The 22,962-nt window shown below is 40.6% G+C and overlaps 1 protein-coding gene across 1 annotated transcript in view; it reads left to right on the top strand.

The window, feature by feature from the left end:
* Positions 1-200: 200 nt before the first annotated feature.
* The window catches only part of LOC120978245 (cytochrome P450 2G1-like), a 67,314-nt gene continuing 44,552 nt past the window's right edge, over positions 201-22,962 (top strand). The window contains 9 exon segments of the mRNA XM_040406483.1: positions 201-380; positions 7,761-7,923; positions 12,948-13,097; positions 16,349-16,509; positions 18,122-18,298; positions 20,717-20,756; positions 20,759-20,797; positions 20,800-20,856; positions 21,129-21,316. Coding sequence (XP_040262417.1) covers positions 201-380; positions 7,761-7,923; positions 12,948-13,097; positions 16,349-16,509; positions 18,122-18,298; positions 20,717-20,756; positions 20,759-20,797; positions 20,800-20,856; positions 21,129-21,316 — 1,155 coding nt within the window.

Genomic DNA, 22,962 nt, shown 5'->3' with positions numbered 1-22,962 from the left:
TTCTATATGGTCTGAATGTTGAGATCATCTTATAACCCAATAACTGCTCATTAGGACACTATAAGCACATAAACAACTAAACTAAATGTTATATAAGAGGATTGAGAATATTATGCTACCATACACAAAACTTTAGGAGAGCACCAGTGTTTATATATATACAGCTGTAGATCTGTAGATACCATAGATCTGGAAACAACATGGACCTGACTGGATTGGGGACTCTCATTTTGGCTCTAGTCATCTCCTGCCTCCTCATCTACTCAACATGGGACAAACTTTACAGGAAACGCAATTTGCCACCAGGGCCAACCCCATTACCTGTTATTGGAAATTTGCTGCAAATCAAGAGGGGGGAAATGGTGAAATCTCTTATGGAGGTTAGTTTTTATATCGAGAGTATATATCAGTATAGATGACCATTAATGGATTTTATCGATAAATATAGAGCTGAACTCCTTTAAGAAATAGGTGGCTCATTTGTAGAAGCCTAGGAAGGGAAGTTGACTGTAACCTAAAATTTGCTTAAAAATATAAAACTGCTACTGATATATACCAAAATCAGATTTGAGAAGCATAAAAGACAGATAGCGCTTAGGGCTGGGTCGGGGCTCAGGGCTTATAGGCTAGGGCAGGGCTGGCCAACCTGTGGCTCTCCAGCTGTTGTAAAACTACAATTCCCACCATGCCATGCTGTAGGCTGATAGTTGTAGGCTGTCTGGGCATGCTGGGAGTTGTAGTTTTGCAACAGCTGGAGAGCCGCAGGTTGGCCAGCCCTGGGCTAGGGTATGGACTAGATTAAGTCCTGGGATAAAACTCAATGATGTATGGGGAATTAGGGTGGGTGCATGAATTAATGGTTCGTGTTAGTATTTGCTTAATTCTGTTATTCAGAACCCCCTGTAAAAATGTACATTTAAAATCTTTAGGACCTGCCTATTTTGAGTGTTTAGGAAGAAGCAATGTTTTTCACTGTTGCATCATTTTTCTATTTTTCTGTCGATGTAGCTGTAAAAGGACTTGTTTTCTGCAGGTTGAGTTCTATTTTTTACTTCACTTCGGGACACTTATGGATTAACATTTAGCCTTTTTGGAGGGGATTTGAAAAAAACAATTTTGTATTTCTGTTTTTTTTCCAGGATTATTCTGTTTGATTATAATCCTGGGAAAACCAAATATATGCTTTTTATGTTTTACTCGATTTGTACAATTAAAGCACATTTCATGGAAAAGTTTTCGTTGCCAAGTCAAACATCCATAAGTTATTTTTCTGTCAATGTAGCCGTATGGGGTCTTTTTGCAGGAGACATGTTTAGTAGCACAGTTTTAGAGTATATATATAAATAATTGATTAACTTTATTATTGGGAGGGCTATGTTAACTTTATAATTAAGGTAATTAAGATTATGAAGATACCATTTATAGAAGGGGAGGGGCTAAAGAAGAGATGAAACAAATAGACAACAAATACTTAAAGGAGTTGTACCCTTTCAGATCGTCGGGGCTGACTCCCAGCTGTTCGTAGAGAAAGTGCCACTTGTAAAAGCTCAGCCTTCTTTTCACCATTTACCAGCTCGCCGTTGCGACTGCAATGGTAAGCAAGTGTAATTACTTCAATGGAACAGCTCCTTCCTGTTCAAGTGAATAGAAAGGAGCTGTCCTGTTGAAGTGAATGGGACGACTTAGATGTACTTCTGCTCACCGCTGTGGTTGCGATAGCGAGCAGGTAAACAATCAAGAGAAGGCAGCACTCATACAAGAGGTGCTTTCTCTTCAAACAGCTGATCGTCGGGATGCTGGGAGTTAGACCCACACAGATATGATATTGATGACCTATCCTGAGCATAGGTCATCAATATACACTGAACAAAAATATAAACGCAACACTTTTTGTTTTGCTTCTATTTTGCATGAGCTGAACTCAAAGGTCTGAAGCATTTTCTACATACACAAAAGACCCATTACTCTCAAATATTGTTCACAAATCCGTCTAAATCTGTGTTAGTGAGCACTTCTTCTTTGCCGAGATAATCCATCCCACCTCACAGGTGTGGCATATCAAGGCGATGATTAGACAGCATGAATATTGCACAGGTGTGTCTTAGACTGCCCTTAATAAAAGACCACTCTGAAATGTGCACAGTTTTGCCTTACTGGGGGGGGGCGGTCAGAAACTTGTCAGTATCTGGTGTGGCAACCATTTGTCTCACGCAGTGCAACACTTCTCCGTCACATAGAGTTGATCAGGTTGTTGATTGTGGCCTGTGGAATGTTGGTCCACTCCTCTTTTGTAGCTGTGCGAAGTTGCAGAATATTAGCAGGAACTGGAACATGCTGTCGTATAGGCCAATCCAGAGCATCCGAAACATGCTCAATGGGTGACATGTCCGGTGAATATGCTGGCCATGCAAGAACTGAGATGTTTTCAGCTTCCAGGAATTGTGTACAGATCCTTGGAATATGGGGCTGTGCATTATCATGCTGCAACATGAGGTGTTGGTCGTGGATGAATGGCACAACAATGGGCCTCAGGATCTCGTCACGGTATCTCTGTGCCTTCAAAATGCCATCAATAAAATGCACCTGTGTTCGTTGTCCATGACATATGCCTGCCCATATTATAACCCCACCGCCACCATGGGCCACTCGATCCACAACGTTGACGTCAGCAAACCGCTCACCCACATGATGCCACACACGCTGTCTGCCATCTGCCCTGAACAGTGAAAACCGGGACTCATCCGTGAACAGAACACCTCTCCAACGTGCCAGATGCCATTGAGTGTAAGCATTTGCCCACTCAAGTCGGTAACAACGACTAACTGCAGTCAGGTCCAGACCCCGATCAGGACGACGAGCATGCAGATGAGACGGTTTCTGAGAGTTTGTGCAGAAATTCTTTGGTTATGCAAACCGATTGTTGCTGCAGCTGTCTGGGTGGCTGGTCTCAGACGATCATGGAGGTGAACATGCTTGATGTGGAGATCCTGGGCTGGTGTGGTTACACGTGGTCTGCGGTTGTGAGGATGTACTGACAAATTCTCTGAAACGCCTTTGGACACGGATTATGGTAGAGAAATGAATATTCATTGCATGGGCAACAGCTCTGGTAGACATTCCTGCAGTCAGCATGCCAATTGCATGCTCCCTCAAATGTTGCAACATCTGTGGCATTATGATGTGTGATCAAACTGCACATTTCAGAGTGGCCTTTTATTGTGGGCAGTCTAAGGCACCCTGTGCGATATTCATTCTGTCTAATCAGCACCTTGATATGCCACACCTGTGAGGTGGGATGGATTATCTCGGCAAAGGAGAAATGCTCACTAATACAGGTTTAAACAGATTTGTGAACAATATTTGAGAGTAATTGGTCTTTTGTGTTTGTAGAAAATTTTTGTTCAGTGTAAAAAAGCGGACAACCCTTTTAAAGGAGTTCCACTCTTTAGGTAATCCCTGCTTGCTAGAAGGGTCCCCCAACAATATGCTTATGACAGGGGGTTACGATGCTTGGCTATGCAGTCATAAGCTCTAGTCTTTGGAGAAACTTTAAGCTAAGATCAAGTGTATCAATCTTATAACTGGTGTCTAGGGACCTTGGTAATGGCCCAGTGTATTAATACACAGAGAGGTCCAATAATTTCCTAAAGGAAATCTGGGGATGGTTGATTTATACTACTAGTGATGAGCAGGAGGTGCCATATTCGATTTCGCGATATTTCGCGAATATTCGATTGAATATTCATCTTATATTCGTCGAAATCGAATATTCGTCATTATGCTATTTATCGCTAATAATATGCGATTTAATTAATCGCATATTTCGATTTTGTGTATTTTACGAATATTCGCCATATTGCTATATATTCTTGTTTTAGAATATGACGAATATGACGAATATTCAAAAAAAAACAAAGTTATAGCAATATAGCGAATATTCGTAAAATACACATATAGACTGCAATTTCACTAATGTAGTGCTATAATCTTTTTTTTTTTGTCTAATTTTTTGTCTCTTTCTGAATCAGAAAGAGACAAAAAATAATTTGACAAATAAAAAAGATTATAGCGCTACATTAGTGAAATTTCAGTTTATTTGTGTAATTTACTAATATTCGTTATGTTGCTAAATATTCTTGTCTTACAATATGACGAATATTCTAAAAAACTAATATATAGCACTATATCACATATATTTGTTTTTTAGAATATTCTCCCCCCCCCCCCAATTAGTACAGTTATTGCCCTTCGGCATACTCCTCCCCGACAAGCGTCCCTGACACCATGGGAACGCCTGGTGGTTAGAATATACCATCGGATCTGAGTTTTCACAATCTAACTCAGATCCGATGGTATATTCAAACCACCAGGCATTCCCATGGTGATGGGGAGGCTTGAAGTTAGAATATACCGCCAGGGCGCTGTGATCCCCGCAATTAACCCCTCAGGTGCGGGTTAATTGCGCGGATCACAGCGCCCTGTGCGCCCTCCCCCCACCTCCCCAGTATTAAAATAATTGGTGGGCAGTGCGCCCTAACCCCCCCCTCCCCCCAGTATTAAAATAATTGGTGGCCAGTGCGCCCTAAACCCCCCTCCCCCAGTATTAAAATAATTGGTGGCCAGTGCGCCCTAACCCCCCCTCCCCCAGTATTAAAATAATTGGTGGCCAGTGCGCCCTAAACCCCCCTCCCCCAGTATTAAAATAATTGGTGGCCAGTGCGCCCTAACCCCCCTCCCCCCAGTATTAAAATAATTGGTGGCCAGTGCGCCCTAACTCCCCGTTCCCCCCAGTATTAAAATCATTGGTGGCAGTGGCCACAGGGTCCCCCTCCCCCCCTCCCATCATTGGTGGCAGCAGGCAGTTCCGATCGAGTCCCAGCGTAATGGCCGAGCTTCGATTGGTTACCATGGCAGCCAGGATGCTACTGAAGTCCTGGCTGCCATGGTTAGATAATCACTCAGCAGCATTTACTTACCTGCGGGGCTCTCCTCCCTCTGAGAACTCACAGGTCTATGCGGAGCATTTCTGAAGGCATATGCGGCGCATAGACCTGTGAGTTCTCAGAAGGAGGAGAGCCCCACAGGTAGGTAAATGCTGCTGAGTGAAACTGCCTGCTGCCACCAATGACGGGGGGGAGGAATGGGGACCCTGTGGCCACTGCCAGGGGGACAGGGGGACCCTGTGGCCACTGCCACCAATGATTTTAATACTGGGGGGGAGGGGGGGTTAGGGCGCACTGGCCAACAATTATTTTAATACTGGGGGGGGGGCGCACTGGCCACCAATTATTTTAATGATGGGGAGGTGGGGGGGAGGGCGCACAGGGCGCTGTGATCAGCGCAATTAACCCGCACCTGAGGGGTAAATTGCGCGGATCACAGCGCTCTGGCGGTATATTCTAACTTCAAGCATCCCCATAACCATGGAAACGCCTGGTGGTTAGAATATACCATCGGATCTGAGTTAGATCTTGAAAACTCAGATCCGATGGTATATTCTAACCACCAGGCGTTCCCATGGTGACAGGGACGCTTGTTGGGGAGGAGTATGCCAAAGGGAAATAACTGTACTAATTGGGGGAAAAAAAATGAATATTCTATAAAACGAATATATGTGATATAGTGCTATATATTCGTTTTTTAGAATATTCGTCAATGACGAATATTCTAAAAAACGAATATATTCGATATAGTGCTATATATTAGTTTTTTAAAATATTCGTAATTTTTTACCATCTAAACTCTTGATTCCTCCCTGCTTAAGTTGCTTGTGGGCCAATGACTCATTGGCCCACAAGCAAGAAGCAGGGAGGAATCATGTTTTCAGATGGAAAAAATTACGAATATTCGTAAAAACAAATATATAGCACTATATTCGCAATATTCGCGAATTATCGAAGTTGCGATATTTGCGATTAATATTCGCTATGCGAATATTCACGCTCAACACTATATACTACTAAATGTATTACTTTGAAAGCCTGAAGCTCCCTTGTGGGCACAATGTTACTTGGATTCCTTGTTCCTTTTGAAGGTTAATGAAGGGTGAGAGGGGCGGATTTGGAACTTAAACTGGCCCTGGAAAAAAAAGTGGCCCCATGTTGTAAGCGGGTCCAAATTGACAGAAGATGGGACAAGACAAGTAGCCAGGGACAAGAGAAGTAGGCTGGCTTGCAATACTCTAATGCAGCACAATATACTGTCCCAGCAGAACCAAATACAACAGTGCAGCACAAAATACCACCCCAGAAAAAACAAATACCACAAGACAGCACAAAATACTGCTGCCCCTACCACAGTATTGAACTGTATCACCGTCATGACGACAGTAATACAGTTGAGTTCAGGAGGGCACTTATGGCCGTTGAGCATCAGATCATTATGTACCTGGCCTATGGCCATCATAAGGGCTTGAGTGGTCCCCTGGGCATTGGCCCACCGGGAAATTTCCCTGTATGGTCTATGGCCGATCCTCCCCTGGAGGTAAGCCATCAGAATGCTTACCCCACAACAACCCAGCACCAAACCAAGATTTTTGAGCTCTGATTATAGGGGCTTTACTGGACTTATATATTGATGACCTACCCTGAAAAAAGGGCAATATCAGATTGGTTGGGACATTTAAATGAGTGCTGCATCCATCTTATAGCATACAAAACACAGCACTGTACATTGTATGAGGGATGTGGTTGGTATTACAACTGAATACTATGTACTTGAATTGGACAGAGCTGCAATGATATCACAGGCCCAGGAAGAGGCCATAGCACATCTTGCCCCTTGATTGCATCTTGCTCCTCAATCCATTAGAACTGAGCTATGATAGGTGACTACAGTTTAGCTACAGTGTCTACAGGGTGTCTGATACATACTTCCTGTGTCTTTATAGGTTCAGGCTGCTGTTCTCTCCCTCACCCTGAATTTTGCCTCTTCTAATTTGCTGCTGTGTATAAACACAAGTTTATCACAGACTCACCAGAAAGCTAATGCATGTAGACCTGGTTTCTATTATAAAAATGGAAGAATGATTATATAGCACAGAATACTAAACCACCAGTGAGAAAAGGATTACTATTGAATAATTCCTACACATATACTGAGGGAATAAGCTTCAGTGTAGAGGAGCCTGGAGGAATGATTTTAAGGAAATAGGTTCTTGTCTGGACTCTTTCGCTAAAACATACACAATTCTCTTCAATGGAGCATAGTCAAAATTAATTGATGTCAACAAATTAAATGCCCTTGTTTCCCACCACTGATTTTCATATTGTGGTTCCCCCAACACTTGATCAATAGGGATCCCATCAGCAGATGTCTTCTAATCAAGGCAATCCCTTAAATTAAAAGATATGTCATCAATATGAAATTGGGAGGGGTCCCGCTGTATGAAGATATGAAGAGACTGCAGAGCTCTGTAAGCGCTTAAGCCTTTTCCTAGGCCTTGTAACGCCACGTTCATTGGTCACATGGCTTGTCGAGGCTCAGATCTATTCAAGTGAATTGGGCTGACCTGCAATACCAAGCATAGCCACTATAAAATGTATGGCACTCGGCATGGGAAGCTTCAAGAAGGTTGCAGAGCTCATGGGAGAGCTGTGGCCTCCTCAAACAGCTGATCCTCGAACCCCCACTGATTTTATATTGATGACCTATCCTGAGGATATTCTGGAGAGCCCCTTTAAATTACCATAGGATAAATTATATGGTAACATACTGTGAGTTCTGGGAGTAAACTTTCTATTGAACTTTTTTCCATGTAGATGGGGTCTCGGTATGGACCTGTATTCACATTTTACTTTGGGCAAAGTCCTGTGGTTGTCCTTAGTGGCTATCGGGCAGTGAAGGAAGCTCTCGTTGACCAAGCAGAGGACTTCAGTGGCAGAGGAAGAATGCCTTCAGTGGACAAACTCTTTGATGGACATGGTGGGAAATGTTTATACTATTTTAATGTTTTTATAATTCGAAATCTGGATCAGCCGGCTATGTCTGAGACCACAGTTGGTTAATGGAGGTTTCCAACACCCGCTGAATGCAGGACTTCCCCCATCTAAAATGAATGAGCTCTGAAGGAATTGATAAAAACGGATGCAAAATTAGAATAATATATGCTCAAAGTAAAGAATAAATGTTTTATTTTTTTTTTCCAATTTTTGTGATGGATGAGAAGAACGGAAAAGAAAATGGTGATGTGAACCTAGCCTAACAAAGACATGTTATGAAAGGCATCAATTGAAGTTGTGTGTGATTTTTATGTGGCTGTGAGGGCCTATTGCCTATAATATATCGTCATTTTTTTCTTATATGTTAATGTATTTATATACAAATTTTGAATGGTTAAAATAAGTGAATTGTGGGTACGTTGTGCACTGCAGAAACTAGAAATTAGCTCACTAAATGGCGGTAAACTGATTGTGTGACACACTTTGGCTGCAAACATTGTCAGGCATGGAATTACAAGCACAATTTTTTAACATAAAGCTTTTATATGAAATATTAAGATTCCTCAAAGAAATATCAAGATGCATGCAGCAGACACTGAAAGAATAGGTAAACGAATGGCTGATAAAACTTGTTATTAGTGTTTCAGGAGAATTTTCAAATTAGTTCTCTGTGAACCCCGGTTCAAAGTACAAAAACAATCACGTTAACTGCATAATGAGCAGAACACTTACATAGTGGATTACTTATGATCTGTTCAGCTGGAGATACACCAAGTTCAGGGCTCCTTTAACCCATTAAGGACTCAGCCCTATTTCACCTTAAGGAATTGGCCATTTTTTGTAAATCTGACCAGTGTCACTTTAAGTGCTGATAACTTTAAAATGCTTAGACGTATCCAGGCCATTCTGAGATAGTTTTTTCGTCACATATAGTACTTCATGACACTGGTAAAATGAAGTAAAAAAAAATTTGAAAGTTTCAATTTCTCTACTTCTATAATACATAGTAATACCTCCAAAAATAGTCATTACTTTACATTCCCCATATGTCTACTTCATGTTTGGATCATTTTGGGAATGATATTTTATTTTTGGGGGATGTTACAAGGCTTTGAAGTTTAGAAGCAAATCTTGAAGTTTTTCAGACATTTTCAAAAACCCAATTTTTAGGGACCAGTTCAGGTCTGAAGTCAGTTTACCCTCAAGGTATTCAAAACTGATTTTACAAACGTCGTTAACCCTTTAGGTGTTCCACAAGAATTAATGGAAAATTGAGATACAATTTAAAAATTTCACTTTTTTGGCAGATTCTCCATTTTAATATTTTTTTTTCCAGTTACAAAGCAAGGGTTAACAGCCAAACCAACTCAATATTTATGGCCCTGATTCTTTAGTTTACAGAAACACCCCATATGTGTTCGTAAACAGCTGTACGGGCACACGGCAGGGCGCAGAAGGAAAGGAATGCCATATGGTTTTTGGAAGGCACGTTTTGCTGGACTGTTTTTTTTGACACCATGTCCCATTTGAAGCTCCCCTGATGCACCCCTAGAGTAGAAACTCCAAAAAAGTTACCCCATTTTAGAAACGACAGGATAGGGTGGCAGTATTGTTGGTACTAGTTTAGGGTACATATGATTTTTGGTTGCTCTATATTACACTTTTTGTGAGGCATAGTAACAAGAAATACCTGTTTTCGCACTGTTTTTATTTTTTGTTATTTACAACATTCATCTGACAGGTTAGATCATGTGATATTTTTATAGACCAGGTTGTCACAGACGCTGTGATACCTAATATGTATACTTTTTTTTTATTTATGTAAGTTTGTAAGTTTTACACAATGATTTCATTTTTGAAGCAAAAAAAATCATGTTTTAGTGTTTCCATAATCTGAGAGCCATAATCTTTTCAGTTTTTTGGAGATTACCTTGGGTAGGGTATGATTTTTGCTAGATGTGATGACGGTTTTATTGTCACTATTTTGGGGTGCGTGTGACTTTTTGATCGCTTGCTATTACACTTTTTGTGATGTAAGGTGACAAAAAATGGTTTATTTAGCACAGTTTTTATTTTTTATTTTTTACGGTGTTCACCTGAGGTATTAGGTCATGTGATATTTTTATGGAGCCGGTCTATACGGATGTGGCGATACCTAATATGTATACTTTTTATTTATTTATGTAAGTTTTACACAATAATATCATTTTTTAAACAAAAAAAAATCATGTTTTAATGTCTCCATATTCTGACAGCCATAGTTTTTTCAGTTTTTGGGCGATTATCTTAGGTAGGAGCTCATTTTTTGCGGGATGAGATGACGGTTTGACTGGCACTATTTTGGGGTGCATATGACTTTTTGATCACTTGCTATTACACTTTTTGTGATGTAAGGTGACCAAAAATTGTTTATTTAGCACAGTTTTTTTTTTTTTTTAACGGTGTTCATCTCAGGGATTAGGTCATGTGATATTTTTCTAGAGCCGGTCGATACGGACGCGGCGATACCTAATATGTATACTTTTTTTATTTATATAAGTTTTACACAATAACAGCTTTTTAAAACAAAAAAAAGATTTTTTTTAGTGTCTCCACATTCTGAGCCATATTTTTTTTTATTTTTTGGGCGATTGTCTCAGGTAGAAGCAAATTTTTTGCGGGATGGTTAGGTTGGTACTATTTTGGTGGGCAGATGCCTTTTTGTTGCTTGCTGTTGTACTTTTTGGTATGTAAGGTGACAAAAAAATGGTTTATTTAGCACAGTTTTTATTTTTTATTTTTTGCGGTGTTCATCTGAGGGGTTAGGTCATGTGATATGTTTATAGAGTCGGTCGATACGGACACGGCGATATGTAATATGTATATTTTATTTTTTCCCCTATTTTTTACCAATTTTTTTTTACTTTATTTGGGGGAAATGACATTTTTGTTGATTTTTACTTGAAACTTTTAATTTTTTGGGGGGAAAACTTTATTTTTTCAACTTTTTTTTTAACTTTATTTTTTGTCCCACTCTGCGACTTGATCTTTTGGGGGTCTAATCCCCTTTACAATGCATTCCAATACTTCTGTATTGCCGATACGGGGGGGAGGGGGGGGGGTATCGGCAATACATAGGACATCCTGTTCCTATTATCCCCTGCCGCAATCTATATTTAAAGTTATGACGTACCGGTATGTCATGGATCCTTAAGGACTCGGGAAACATGCCGTACCGGTAAGTCATAAGTCCTTAAGGGGTTAAAGGGGTTGTCCCATGAAAAATATTTTACAATCTTCAAATCAGCACCTGGATCTGAATACTTTTGTAATTGCATATAATTAAAACTTTTGTATAGCCACCATTATTATATTATTCAATAAAATGAATCTGTCTAGCGCCACCTGCTCTTTGTTCTTTTTCTTATTTCTTTGTCCTGCTCACTGAGATGTCCGCACATGCTCAGTTTCATCCTTCAATTGCCTCCTGAGCTGTGATAGGCAGAGCATGGACACGCCCCCTGAGCTTCAGCAGAATAAAACACTCCCCTTGATCTATCAGCTTGATATAAATCTAGCAGAGCGATTAATAGGAAGATCCCTGGATCCATGTGAGGTACAGGGTTGGTTCTAGCTTTGTTAGAAAGAGATTATCATGTACTTGATCTATGATTTTCCTTTTTTACATTAATTATGGCATAACCCTTTTGGGGCATCCAAGATGACCACAACCGCTTCTCAAACTCTCTGAGCCATATTGTGCATTTCATAGCCAAGACCCTTCCCCTCAGATTGGCCAGAATTTGATTATATTTGTTAGGGCTCATTTGTTAGGGCTCATTCAGACCGCCGTATGTTGTCCGCAAAAATGCGGATGGTTCAGCACGTCTGCAAAAAAACTGATTGCATTCGGGTTTTTTGATGATCCATAGACTTCAATAGGGCCATGTCCTGATTTTCACTGACAAGTATAGGACATGTTTAATTTTTAGCTGAGCCTTGCAATGGAAGAAAAGTTCCCCATAGAAATGAATGGGACAACATCTAATCCGCAAAAAAACGGATCCTCATTTTTGCGGACAGCATACGGCCATCTGAATGAGCCCTTAATGTGATTTTTTTTCTTGAACCAGATGGTCACTTTAAATTAGTTCTTTGTCTTAAGAAATCCACATTAGACCTCATGCACACGACCATATTTTGGATCTGCATCTGATCTGCTTGTTTTGCTGATTACACGTGGACCCATTTGTTTCTATGGATCTATGTCATCCATGTGCTATCCTCATCCGTACAGTATGTCCGTCCTGAAAATGATAGAACATGTTCTATTCTTGTCCTGTTTGTGGACAAGAACGGCTGTTTATATTAAGGAGACCGAAAAAAAAGTGTGTATTGTACACGGAAGATATTCATATTTTGCGGATACGCAGCTTGCAGACCACAACATGGATACGGTTGTGTGCATGTAGTATTATATTGTAGTTCTGTGCTGGAAATAGCTGTGCTATCTGATTTTCTGGATTAGGACCTGATGGTTGGGAACGTAAACCCCTTATAAAAGTCCATTCACTGCCACATAGTAAAGATGCTTTTTATCACCGCTTCTAGGTTAGGGCCCTATACACAGGCTGAGAATCTTGAAGGAAAGTCTCTACCTAAGTTCATTCACTTGATCAAGACATGTACACGTTTCTGGAGTTGGGTACTTTTACATGGGCTGGCAAACTGCAAACACCAGCAAAAAGTCACTCGTCCGGTGACTGCATTCTTTATATGGCATTGAAAATCCTCCGTTTTCGGCAAGCATAGTGCCCAATATGAGCATAGAACATCTTACTGACAATGGAAAACTGTATTATTAATCCTTCACCCTTACGCGATGAGCACTGATCAGCATTCTGCCTAACATCGAGTCACTATTTTCTGCCTGTGTAAATAGATCTTCATGAGATGCCAGATTAAATACATATGTAAATGTATTGTACATTGCTGTGGTAATAAATAACACCCACTTTTTTCATGCAGGAGTTGTATTCAGTAATGGGGAACGTTGGAAACAGCTCCGTCGCTTCTCGCTTTCTACTCTGAGGGAATTTTGGATGGGGAAGAGAAGCATCGAGGAAAGGATCCAGGAGGAAGCACAGTGTTTGGTGGAAGCAATAAGAAAATATAAACGTAAGATACTGGCGATAGTGATGAGCGGCAGGGTGTCATATTCGAATTCGCAATATTTCTCGAATATTTTGCAGAATATTCGTCGAATATTCGCAAATTCGAAAATTCGCGATTTTTTTTTTTTACTCTAAAAATCGGAAAGGTAATGATTGTGTAATATGCGAATTTTCGCTAATTCTAATTTTCGGATTCTAATTTTTATTGCGAATTTTCAACTTACAACTATTAGACAAAGAAGATTATAGCATTATATTAGCTAAATTGCTCTATATTCGTTTTTTTTTTTATATTCGCTATATGCTATAACTTTGTTTTTTCGAATATTCGTAATATTCTAAAACAAGAATATATAGCTATATAGCGAATATTCAAAATAAACGAATATAGAGAAAATTCGCAAACACTACTACTCCTAAAGTCAAGTATATTGCAGCCTTCGTATTGGCCCACAAGCTAGAAGCAGTGAGGGATTATGTGTACTGATAAAAAAAAAAAAAAACGAAAAAAATAAACTTTGAATATTCAAATTACGAATATATATAAACTATATTCAAAATATTCGTGAATTTTCGACAAAGTACCTATATTCACGATAAAAATTCGAATATTCCTGATCAACACTACTGGCCGACCTGCCCATAACAAGCTCAGACTATATAAAACTTTGTAGTATACCTTATCAGAGAAAAAATGTCTTGTCCTAGAGTCGTCAGCTGTTTTCTTCTTCCCTTCCCTTTTTCTAAGGGAATAAATTTTCTCTCTTAACATTATGAGAAATCCATATTGTGAGACCAAGATGAGCTGCCTGACTCATCAGACTGCATCATCATCCCATAGAATGAGAGGTTCGGGATGAGGTAAAAGGAAGTTCAGGGGTACCAGTCATCTCAGACATGATTTAGCAGCATAACATTGAGTGTAAAGTCTTACATCAAAACTGCCTTTCTTCACAATCTCTACCGTTCAGTGGTTATTATATTCTTTTATTCATTATTACACTTATATAGCGGTGACATACTCCACAGCGCTGTATGGGCGTTAGCATCACTCTGTCCCCAATGGGGCTCACAAATCTAAGGTCCCTATCAGTATGTCTGGAGTGTGGGAGGAAACCTAAGTACCGGAGGAAACCCACACAAACACAGGGAGAACATACAAACTCCATGCAGATGCAAGACAACAGTGCTAACCACCGAGCCACTGCCTGTTATCTGATTACATTGTTAAATATGTTCTAACAGCAAAAGGTTTGCTTGTCATTTGACTGTTGATCTATACACTGGCAATAAGGAAAATATGTTCCCTACAAATGAAACATTCAGCTGATCATCACCCCATCTAATTGGGTCTTTTGCTTTTATTGAAAGCTCTCTGACAACCAGCTACAATAATTCATCAATAGCACCCTTACTGGGCATTAAAAAATTTTGCCCATCAAGTTCATACACATTGAGGGCTCTGGTTTTATCAGCTTTTGTAAAACCACTATTGTGTATTTTTTAAAAAACTTTTTGAATTTTCAAGAGAATGTGAGCTGATCTGCAATAACTCATTATGGTGACATGAAGTGAATGTTTCTTTCTTCTCTATGTTTCAGCACTGGTCACATTCACTACTGAGAACAGCCAATAGGGGGTCCATGCAACAGTTTTTGTCTGGATCCAGTTTTGAAAATATAGCAAGCGTGGGGGGGCACACTTCAAAAGGGAACAACAAAATCGGTGATAGTGCTAATACACTTTATTATATTAAAATATTAAGAACCCATACCCCTAAAAATTCATATGAAATACATATACCACATATACAAAATCAGCGTATGACCCACACTCAATCTCTGCGCCAAAGCGTCAAAAATCGCAATAGAACCGCGTGCGGCAAAATTCCACTCAGGGAAATATTGTAATAATATCACCAGTTCTATGATCGATTATCGGTGGATAGATGGGCCAGCAATAATGTGCTGCTTGGATGTGAAAGTCCAATATACCCCTTCACTGTCCAGTGCACTGATGTAGCAAAGCACAAGTCCAGTTCACACTCCAAAACGCTTGCGGTTATAGCGCCCACAATGGTGGGTTAGATCTTACTTGCCTCACACAATAAGCAGTGCTCAGAATCGAACCCGGTCTTACCCGTCTTCACTGCCTCATCCGCAGCGTAGATCCAGGCGGCCGCTCACCACACAGCGTCTCAGCGTGGGCCACTGAGGAAGGGGTTGTAGGACCCTGAAACGCGTCGGGCGGTTTTAGAGTGAGCGTGGATTCATCTAAAGAAAGAAGAAGCCGGCAACATAAAAAGTAAAGCAAACCAAGTATCCTGTACGGATTCGCAAGCAGTCGCTCAACATCTACGTCATACGAGCGCATATCGGTCCCCAAGGCAACCAGGTCACGTGGGACGCCACGTGCAGGCCGAGCACACCACGTGAGACGCTGTGTGGTGAGCGGCCGCCTGGATCTATGCTGCGGATGAGGCAGTGAAGACGGGTAAGACCGGGTTCGATTCTGAGCACTGCTTATTGTGTGGAGGCAAGTGAGATCTAACCCACCATTGTGGGCGCTATACCGCAAGCGTTTTGGAGTGTGAACTGGACTTGTGCTTTGCTACATCAGTGCACTGGACAGTGAAGGGGTATATTGGACTTTCACATCCAAGCAGCACATTATTGCTGGCCCATCTATCCACCGATAGTCGATCATAGAACTGGTGATATTATTACAATATTTCCCTGAGTGGAATTTTGCCGCATGCGGTTCTATTGCGATTTTTTGACGCTTTGGCGCAGAGACTGAGTGTGGGTCATACGCTGATTTTGTATATGTGGTATATGTATTTCAGATGATTTTTAGGGGTATGTTCTTAATATTTTAATATTATAAAGTGTATTAGCACTATCACCGCTTTGTTATTCCCTTTTGAGTGTGCCCCCCCCCACACTTGCTATATTTTCACTTCTCTACCGGTCCTGAGGGTGGGACCTGGGGGTGAGCACCTTTTCCATATAGAGAGAGGGTGAGCCGCTGTATTCCTTTTCTGGATCCAGTTTTGGTCAATGGACTCTGGCTCTGAAAGGCAGTATCCATTCAGGCCGGATCTGATGAACTTCAGCAGGCTGTTCCTCCGTCGAAACAGCTTGCCGGTTCAGTTAACTGCAGATTTGAGACTAGCCTGTCAATGTAGATGTTCACTAAAAAATATATGCTTGTAAGATGGATTCTATATATTATTGTAATAATTTTCACCAACAGAAATGCTCATAGATCCCAGGAATATCCTGGCTCAGGCTGTCTCTAATGTTATCTGCTCTGTCGTATTTGGGAGCCGGTTTGAATATGAAGACCTGAAATTTCTGAAGCTTCTCAATATGTTCAATGAGACGTTAGTGCTGATGAGCTCAACCTGGGGTCAGGTACGGTAGCCTAGGGTCTTAGTATTATTGTTCACTTTCATATATTATATGAATCAATGAATAAGGGACGTGATTAAAAATTGTATACAATATGCCATGTGCTGATACAAAATAAGACCAGACACATACACAGCTCCCATGAAGAAAGCCATAAATGCGGGCTCAACCTGGGGTCAGGTACGGTAGCCTAGGGTCTTAGTATTGTTGTTCACCTTCATATATTATATAAGCGATGAATAAGGGGCGTGATAAAAAATTGTATACAATATGCCATGTGCTGATACAAAATAAGACCAGACACATACACAGCTCCCACCAAAAGCCACAAATGTGGGCACAATGTATATAGTCCAAGATAGCAATAACCAATGAAATAAGGCAAAGATGCAGCCTAAAATGCACAATAAATAAATAAAAGATGATAATGTGACATCAGAGCACCTAATACCTGAATAAAATATAAAAACTCAGGACTATCCAGGTGGGCCTGGGTACAGAAATGACGCCCAATGGGCGGATGGCGTATTGTATACAATTTTTAATCATGTTTGTGTGTCTCTGTAGTCTAAAAAAAATGTATGCATTGGTTTTACATGTAGTGGATGTGCACTTTATTGGGGGTTTTTTGGGCCATGCGGCCCCTTTTTATGGGCACTTTCATATATTAGATATAGAGACATAATGAAAAAGATTGTTGATTTATTGCTTTCTTCAGGCTAGGCTTAGGCTAGTTTCATATGTGCGCTAAGGTATTTGGCAGGCTGTTCTGTCAGAGGAACAGCCCTCCAAAGTTCTCCTTATCTGCCATAGTCAAATACTATTGTTCACCTCCAGAGCCCATTGACAATAATAGGACCATGGGGGGATCCAGACGGTTTCCGGCATGAGTGCCAGGATTCGGCTGGACAAAAACTGGTGCATGCACTGGCTTTTGTCCGACTAAATCCCGGCACTCATGTCAGAAAACATCCGGATCGCTGCCGGGCCCCAATGTAGTCAATGGAGTCTGACGGTGCAGCTCCCCTTTCTGGGAGATACAGTAACCTCTGGCAGGCTGCTCCTCTGCCGGTAGCACAAATGTGAAAGTAGCCTTAGTGTTGTAAAAAAGGATGAGCAAATTTATTAAAAGGCATAAAATGCTCCGATGCTCATATCAGGGGGGCTGTCTGGGTGAAAATGGGGTATGTCTGGGTTCAGCTCTGAACAAAGACAACCCCTTTGAGGGCTCGATTTATGAAAAAACATATTTTTTTTTAGAAGTTGCATTCCAATAAATATATTTTACGCTCTGCCTGAGTAGTCTGTGGATAAGGCTTAACTTGTCTAAGGTTTGTTTCTTCTGAAGATAAGCAGAACCAGAGGTATCCGTTGCCACTTATCTCCATCCCACATTGATAGAACTGTTGTTCTGCTTAAATAAATTTAACATGCATGCTAATGGGGGGGGGGGGGGGGGGATGATAGCTGTCGGCTATAAGCATCTAACATCTATGGCTCTCCAGGTTCCTATAGAAAGAAACTCAGTCTATGCATAAATGTGTGTCAATTAATAGACATGGTTCGTCATTGAAGATCACTCTCAAATTCAATAATGAAAGCATGTTCTCCGTAGCTACTGGAAATGATTCCTAATATAATGGAGTATGTGCCCGGACCGCATAAGAAAATTGATGTAATCATTGAGCGATTGCTGGAATTTATAGCTGAAAGAGTCAAGATGAATGAGGCTTCGATAGACCCAACTTCTCCCAGAGATTATATTGATTGTTTCATCTCCAAAATGCAGCAGGTATCTGTAAAATCCTTCTCTATTCGCTGACCAACTTTTAAGAAACATTGAAGGTCCATGGCTGCGCTTTAAAGGGGTTCGTCTCACTTTCAGTAAGTTGCATTTATCATGTAGACAAAGTTAATACAAGGCTCTTACTAATGTATTGTTATTGTCCATATTCTTCCTTTGCTGGCTGGATTCATTTTCCCCATAAACATTATACACTGCTCGTTTCCATGGTTACAGACCACCCTGCAATCCGTTCAGTGGTGGTCGTGCTTGCAGACTATAGGAAAAACATCAGCCTCTCTGATGTCCAGGACCATGGGAGCGCACACAGGCTAGTGCTTTTTCCTATATTGTGCAAGCACGACCACCACTGATGGATTGCAGGGTGGTCTGTAACCATGGAAACGAACAGTGTATAATGTAATAGAAAATGAATCCAGCCAGCAAAGGAAGTAATATTGGATAATAAACAATACATTAGTAAGAGCCTTGCATTAGCTTTCTCTAAGGGGCCCCAAGATATGCTCTGAATGTCATAGCAGGATTACCCCCTTTAAACTGTGCATAAAATATAGCTGTCTTAAATGTGTCATTCAACTGTATTTCTGGATAACTCTTTTAGGGCTCAAGCATCAATGTTACTCATGCATGCAGATGGCATCCTAAGCCTGCACCATCACTGCAATGTGCATGTCTGGCGCAGTGCGGGAAGGCATTCAATATTTTGAATCACCAAAAAGGCATTTAGGACTAACTGAGAGCAAGTCATTGCATACATATTATTCATATCTCAGCCATGTTTGATATAGGAATAAATGTTTAAGATACAGAATTAAGGTAGCAAAGTCAAAAGCCTAGCTACAACTGGATAAGCAATGAGACCAAATGTATATTTTTTCCTAAAATGTCACGTTCATTAGTTTGGACTGCTGTAGATTAAGAAATGCAAAACAAATCTAAGTATAGGGAACGAACAATGGATTCATGTTATAGAGGTTTTTTACTGAGATGCTTCCTTATTTCTTAGAATGAATTGCAGGAAACAGGTTTCAGACTAAACACAACACACATGATATATTTAGAGAAAGCATCATGTTATGATAACACAATAGAGCACATTAAAAACATTATTTGTGGCCCACACAACTGTGGTTTAGCCCCATTAAAAGGACGCTAGACCATGAGTGGACAAACTGTCCGATTAAATGGAGCTAAACATGAGTGGACACCTGTCCCATTGAATGGAGCTAAACCATGAATGGACACCCCCCCCATTGAATAGAGTGAAACCATGAATGGACACACATCCCATGGAATGGGGTGAAAACCATGAGTGGACACCTGCCCCATTAAATGGAGCTAAACCATGAGTGGAGGACCCGTCCATTAAAGGAGGTGAAACCATGAGTGGAAGCTGGTCCCATGAAATGGTGCTAAACCATGAGTAGAACCTCAACCCCATTGAATGGAGCTAAACCATGTGAGGCACCCATCCCATTTGAATAAAGCTAAACCATGAATGGACACCCACCCCATTGAATAGAGTGAAACCATGACGTGGACACCTGCCCCATTAAATGGGAGCTAAACCATGAGTGGAGACCCGTCCCCATTAAATGAGGTGAAACCATGAGTGGAAACCGGTCCATGAAATGGTGCTAAACCATGAGTGGAACCCTGCCCCATTGAATGGAGCCTAAACCATGTGGGCACCACATCCCATTGAATAAAGCTAAACCATGAGTAGACCTTCTTCTGGAGGGATGTGGTCTTCACAATTTGGAAAATCTACCAGAGTCATGAAAATCTGAAGGTGGCACTAGGCGTTAGGAGTGTGATGGTGTTGAGCAGCTTCTCTAAATTGCCTTATTTGATTCTTTGCAATCACTATGTCATCCACTATGTAAGCTTCTACATGAACGCATGGTGTGAGCTAAAAGTATTAATTCCCTGGGAAGATTTAACAAACCCTATTCATTTATCTCCATTCAAAAAAAGCAATTTATTGTCGATAACCTATAGATTTTGAAATCGACAGCCAATGGCATTTCTGCCATAGATTTTCACAGCAGACTGAATCCATTGCAATCCAACTAAATCAGCATATACTGTAACACAGGCACTTTTCTAAGCTTTTAACAGTGTAATAGTCATGCAATGTGTGAACCCAACCTAAAGGGTGTTTTGGGTCTTACAGCATAGCCACCTATTGTGGTACTAGACAGTTTATTTTCTTGGAGGAGAGCTCTTTTGCTTACATTTCCAAATATCATTGCCCTAACCATTGCATTCCCAGCGGGGTCTCTGCAAGACAGCCACTATCCCATGCCAAAATATAAAGATGTATCTTATATATATAGTGATGTGAAGTTCATAGTTGTGAATTCTTCCAGTGTAAGGACAGATTTCTCTTATATTACGTTGCAGGACAATGAAAACCCCATATCCGAATTTAACATAAGAAACCTTTGCTGACCGTCTTGAATTTGTTTTTTGCTGGGACAGAAACAGTAGCACCACGTTACGGCATGGATTCCTTATTCTTATGAAATATCCTGAGATACAAGGTAAATATCAAGAGTCTGTATTGTGGCTGACCACAGTAGCAAAATTGACAGTTCATGTGGCTAATAATTAGCTAATTCCAGATTAGAAATCTTTTCTTGATTCCAGCTCAGAATGACTAATCAAATTTTCTTGGACGTAGCCTCTGAAGTTATGAAACATTTTGTACATTTTATAACTTTATAGAAATTTCAAATGCATTATGTTGCATGAAACCAGATACTGTACCACACCATAAAGCTCATGATATTGATGATCATAATGCTCATTCTAGAAAAATTACATAAGGAGATAGACTCAGTGATTGGCCACAACCGAAGCCCAAATATTGAAGATCGGAGCAAGATGCCTTACATGGACGCTGTCATCCATGAGATACAGAGGTTCAGTGATGTTATTCCAATGAACGTCCCTCATACTGTCATTAAAGACACCACATTCAGAGGATTCACCATCCCAAAGGCAAGTAAGGGGCAAAATGCTTACAAAGAAGTACTTAAAGTTCATGGTTTAACATTGATGTCTGGAGCTCAGCCCAATCAATGAACAAATTAGAGCAGTTCCAATCACATGGTGTCACTGTGTCAAAGCTTTGTGCCACAAAAATAGCACTTTCACCGACCTAGACCCCTATCATCCTAGATAGAAGGCCCTGCCAGTGCCAGGAACCAGTGACCTCTTCTTGTGACTGAGGCTCACGGAGAACCCATTTGTGCTCCACATCATGCAGGGGTCCAGGACCAATTGCTACAGCTTAGGTACAGCCCTCCTGTTATCGATCATAAGCATAGCTGTCGCCCTAATGTTGAATACAAAGTCTGAGTTGGAGTAACTGTGGTGTAGCAGGTAGGAATTTAATGGTAAGTCTTACAAAAACATTCTTTATATTGAATCATAACCAAAAATAGAGGTGGTGCACTCAAAAGAGTGAACAAAGAAATACAAGTCCATTTAAGTAGTCAAATGGGCTTACCAAACCCAAGTGATTTTAAGGTAATTACTCGGTAAGTTAACACTTCAGGTTTTCTAAGTACATGCCCAATGACATTAGTCTGGTGGATTAAGTCATCTACAAGTAGTTGGGTCAACCTGTCCACACCCAGGTCTAATCCTGTCAATTACCAATGTTCTCAAGGATCTTAGTCACTGATACTAACAAATATGACCATTGATTTTTGCATTATCTGAGATGTAAGCAAACCAAGTGAACTCATTTGGTATGATAACATTTCAGGATGTCTCACTGCTGGTACTTTTTGTGGTCAGTTGTAAAATGTACAGTAGGAGTATCTGTGGAATGTACATCACTTCCACTGAAAGGCTGTCCTTACAATGCATGGACGTGCCCTTGTTCTGAAGACAGGGGTACAGTAGCGCCAGCATGCCATCTGGACTTCCCCTAGAAATTACCCCTATAGAGCCCTCAGTAGGTATGCCTCCAAGGGTCAAGGGAAAAAAAAAAAAAATGTTTACAAGCCACTATCTCTGTGGTGCAGGCCAGTCATTTTACAGCTCATATAGTGTCTTGTGGCCTATGAGGGAAAGCAGCAGGGCAGGCTTGTTATGTGCACCCATGCTTGCTCTACAGTATTAACTCTATCACCATCCTGATGACAGCAATAGAGTTGAATCTAGGAGGTCATCTACAGCCACCTACAGATGATTGCCCCAGATTATCAGATGTACAGTGGATATAAGAAGTCTGCACACCCCTGTTAAAATGTCAGGTTTCTGTGATGTAAAAAAATGAGACAAAGATAAACTCATTTCAGAACTTTTCCCACCTTTAATGTGACCTATAAACTGTACCACTCAATTGAAAAACAAACTGAATCTTTTAGGTAGAGGGAAGAAAAAAATATAAAAATAAAATAATATGGTTGCATAAGTGTGCACATCCTTAAACTAATACTTTGTTGAAGCACCTTTTGATTTTATTACAGCACTTAGTCTTTTTGGGTATGAGTCTATTACCATGGCACATTTGCCCACTCTTCTTGGCAAAAACACTCCAAATCTCTCAGATTGCGAGGGCATCTCCTTTTGTGAAGGGCAGGGAGGGTAAGGACAATACTTCTAGAGTCCTAAATTGCATATTTCATGCAAAA

This window comes from Bufo bufo, chromosome 8 (genome assembly GCF_905171765.1).
Source record: "Bufo bufo chromosome 8, aBufBuf1.1, whole genome shotgun sequence".
In the NCBI taxonomy this organism is placed as follows: Eukaryota; Metazoa; Chordata; class Amphibia; order Anura; family Bufonidae; genus Bufo; species Bufo bufo.
The sequence above is the reverse complement of the archived record's forward strand: the minus strand, read 5'-3'. Positions and strand labels throughout refer to the sequence as shown.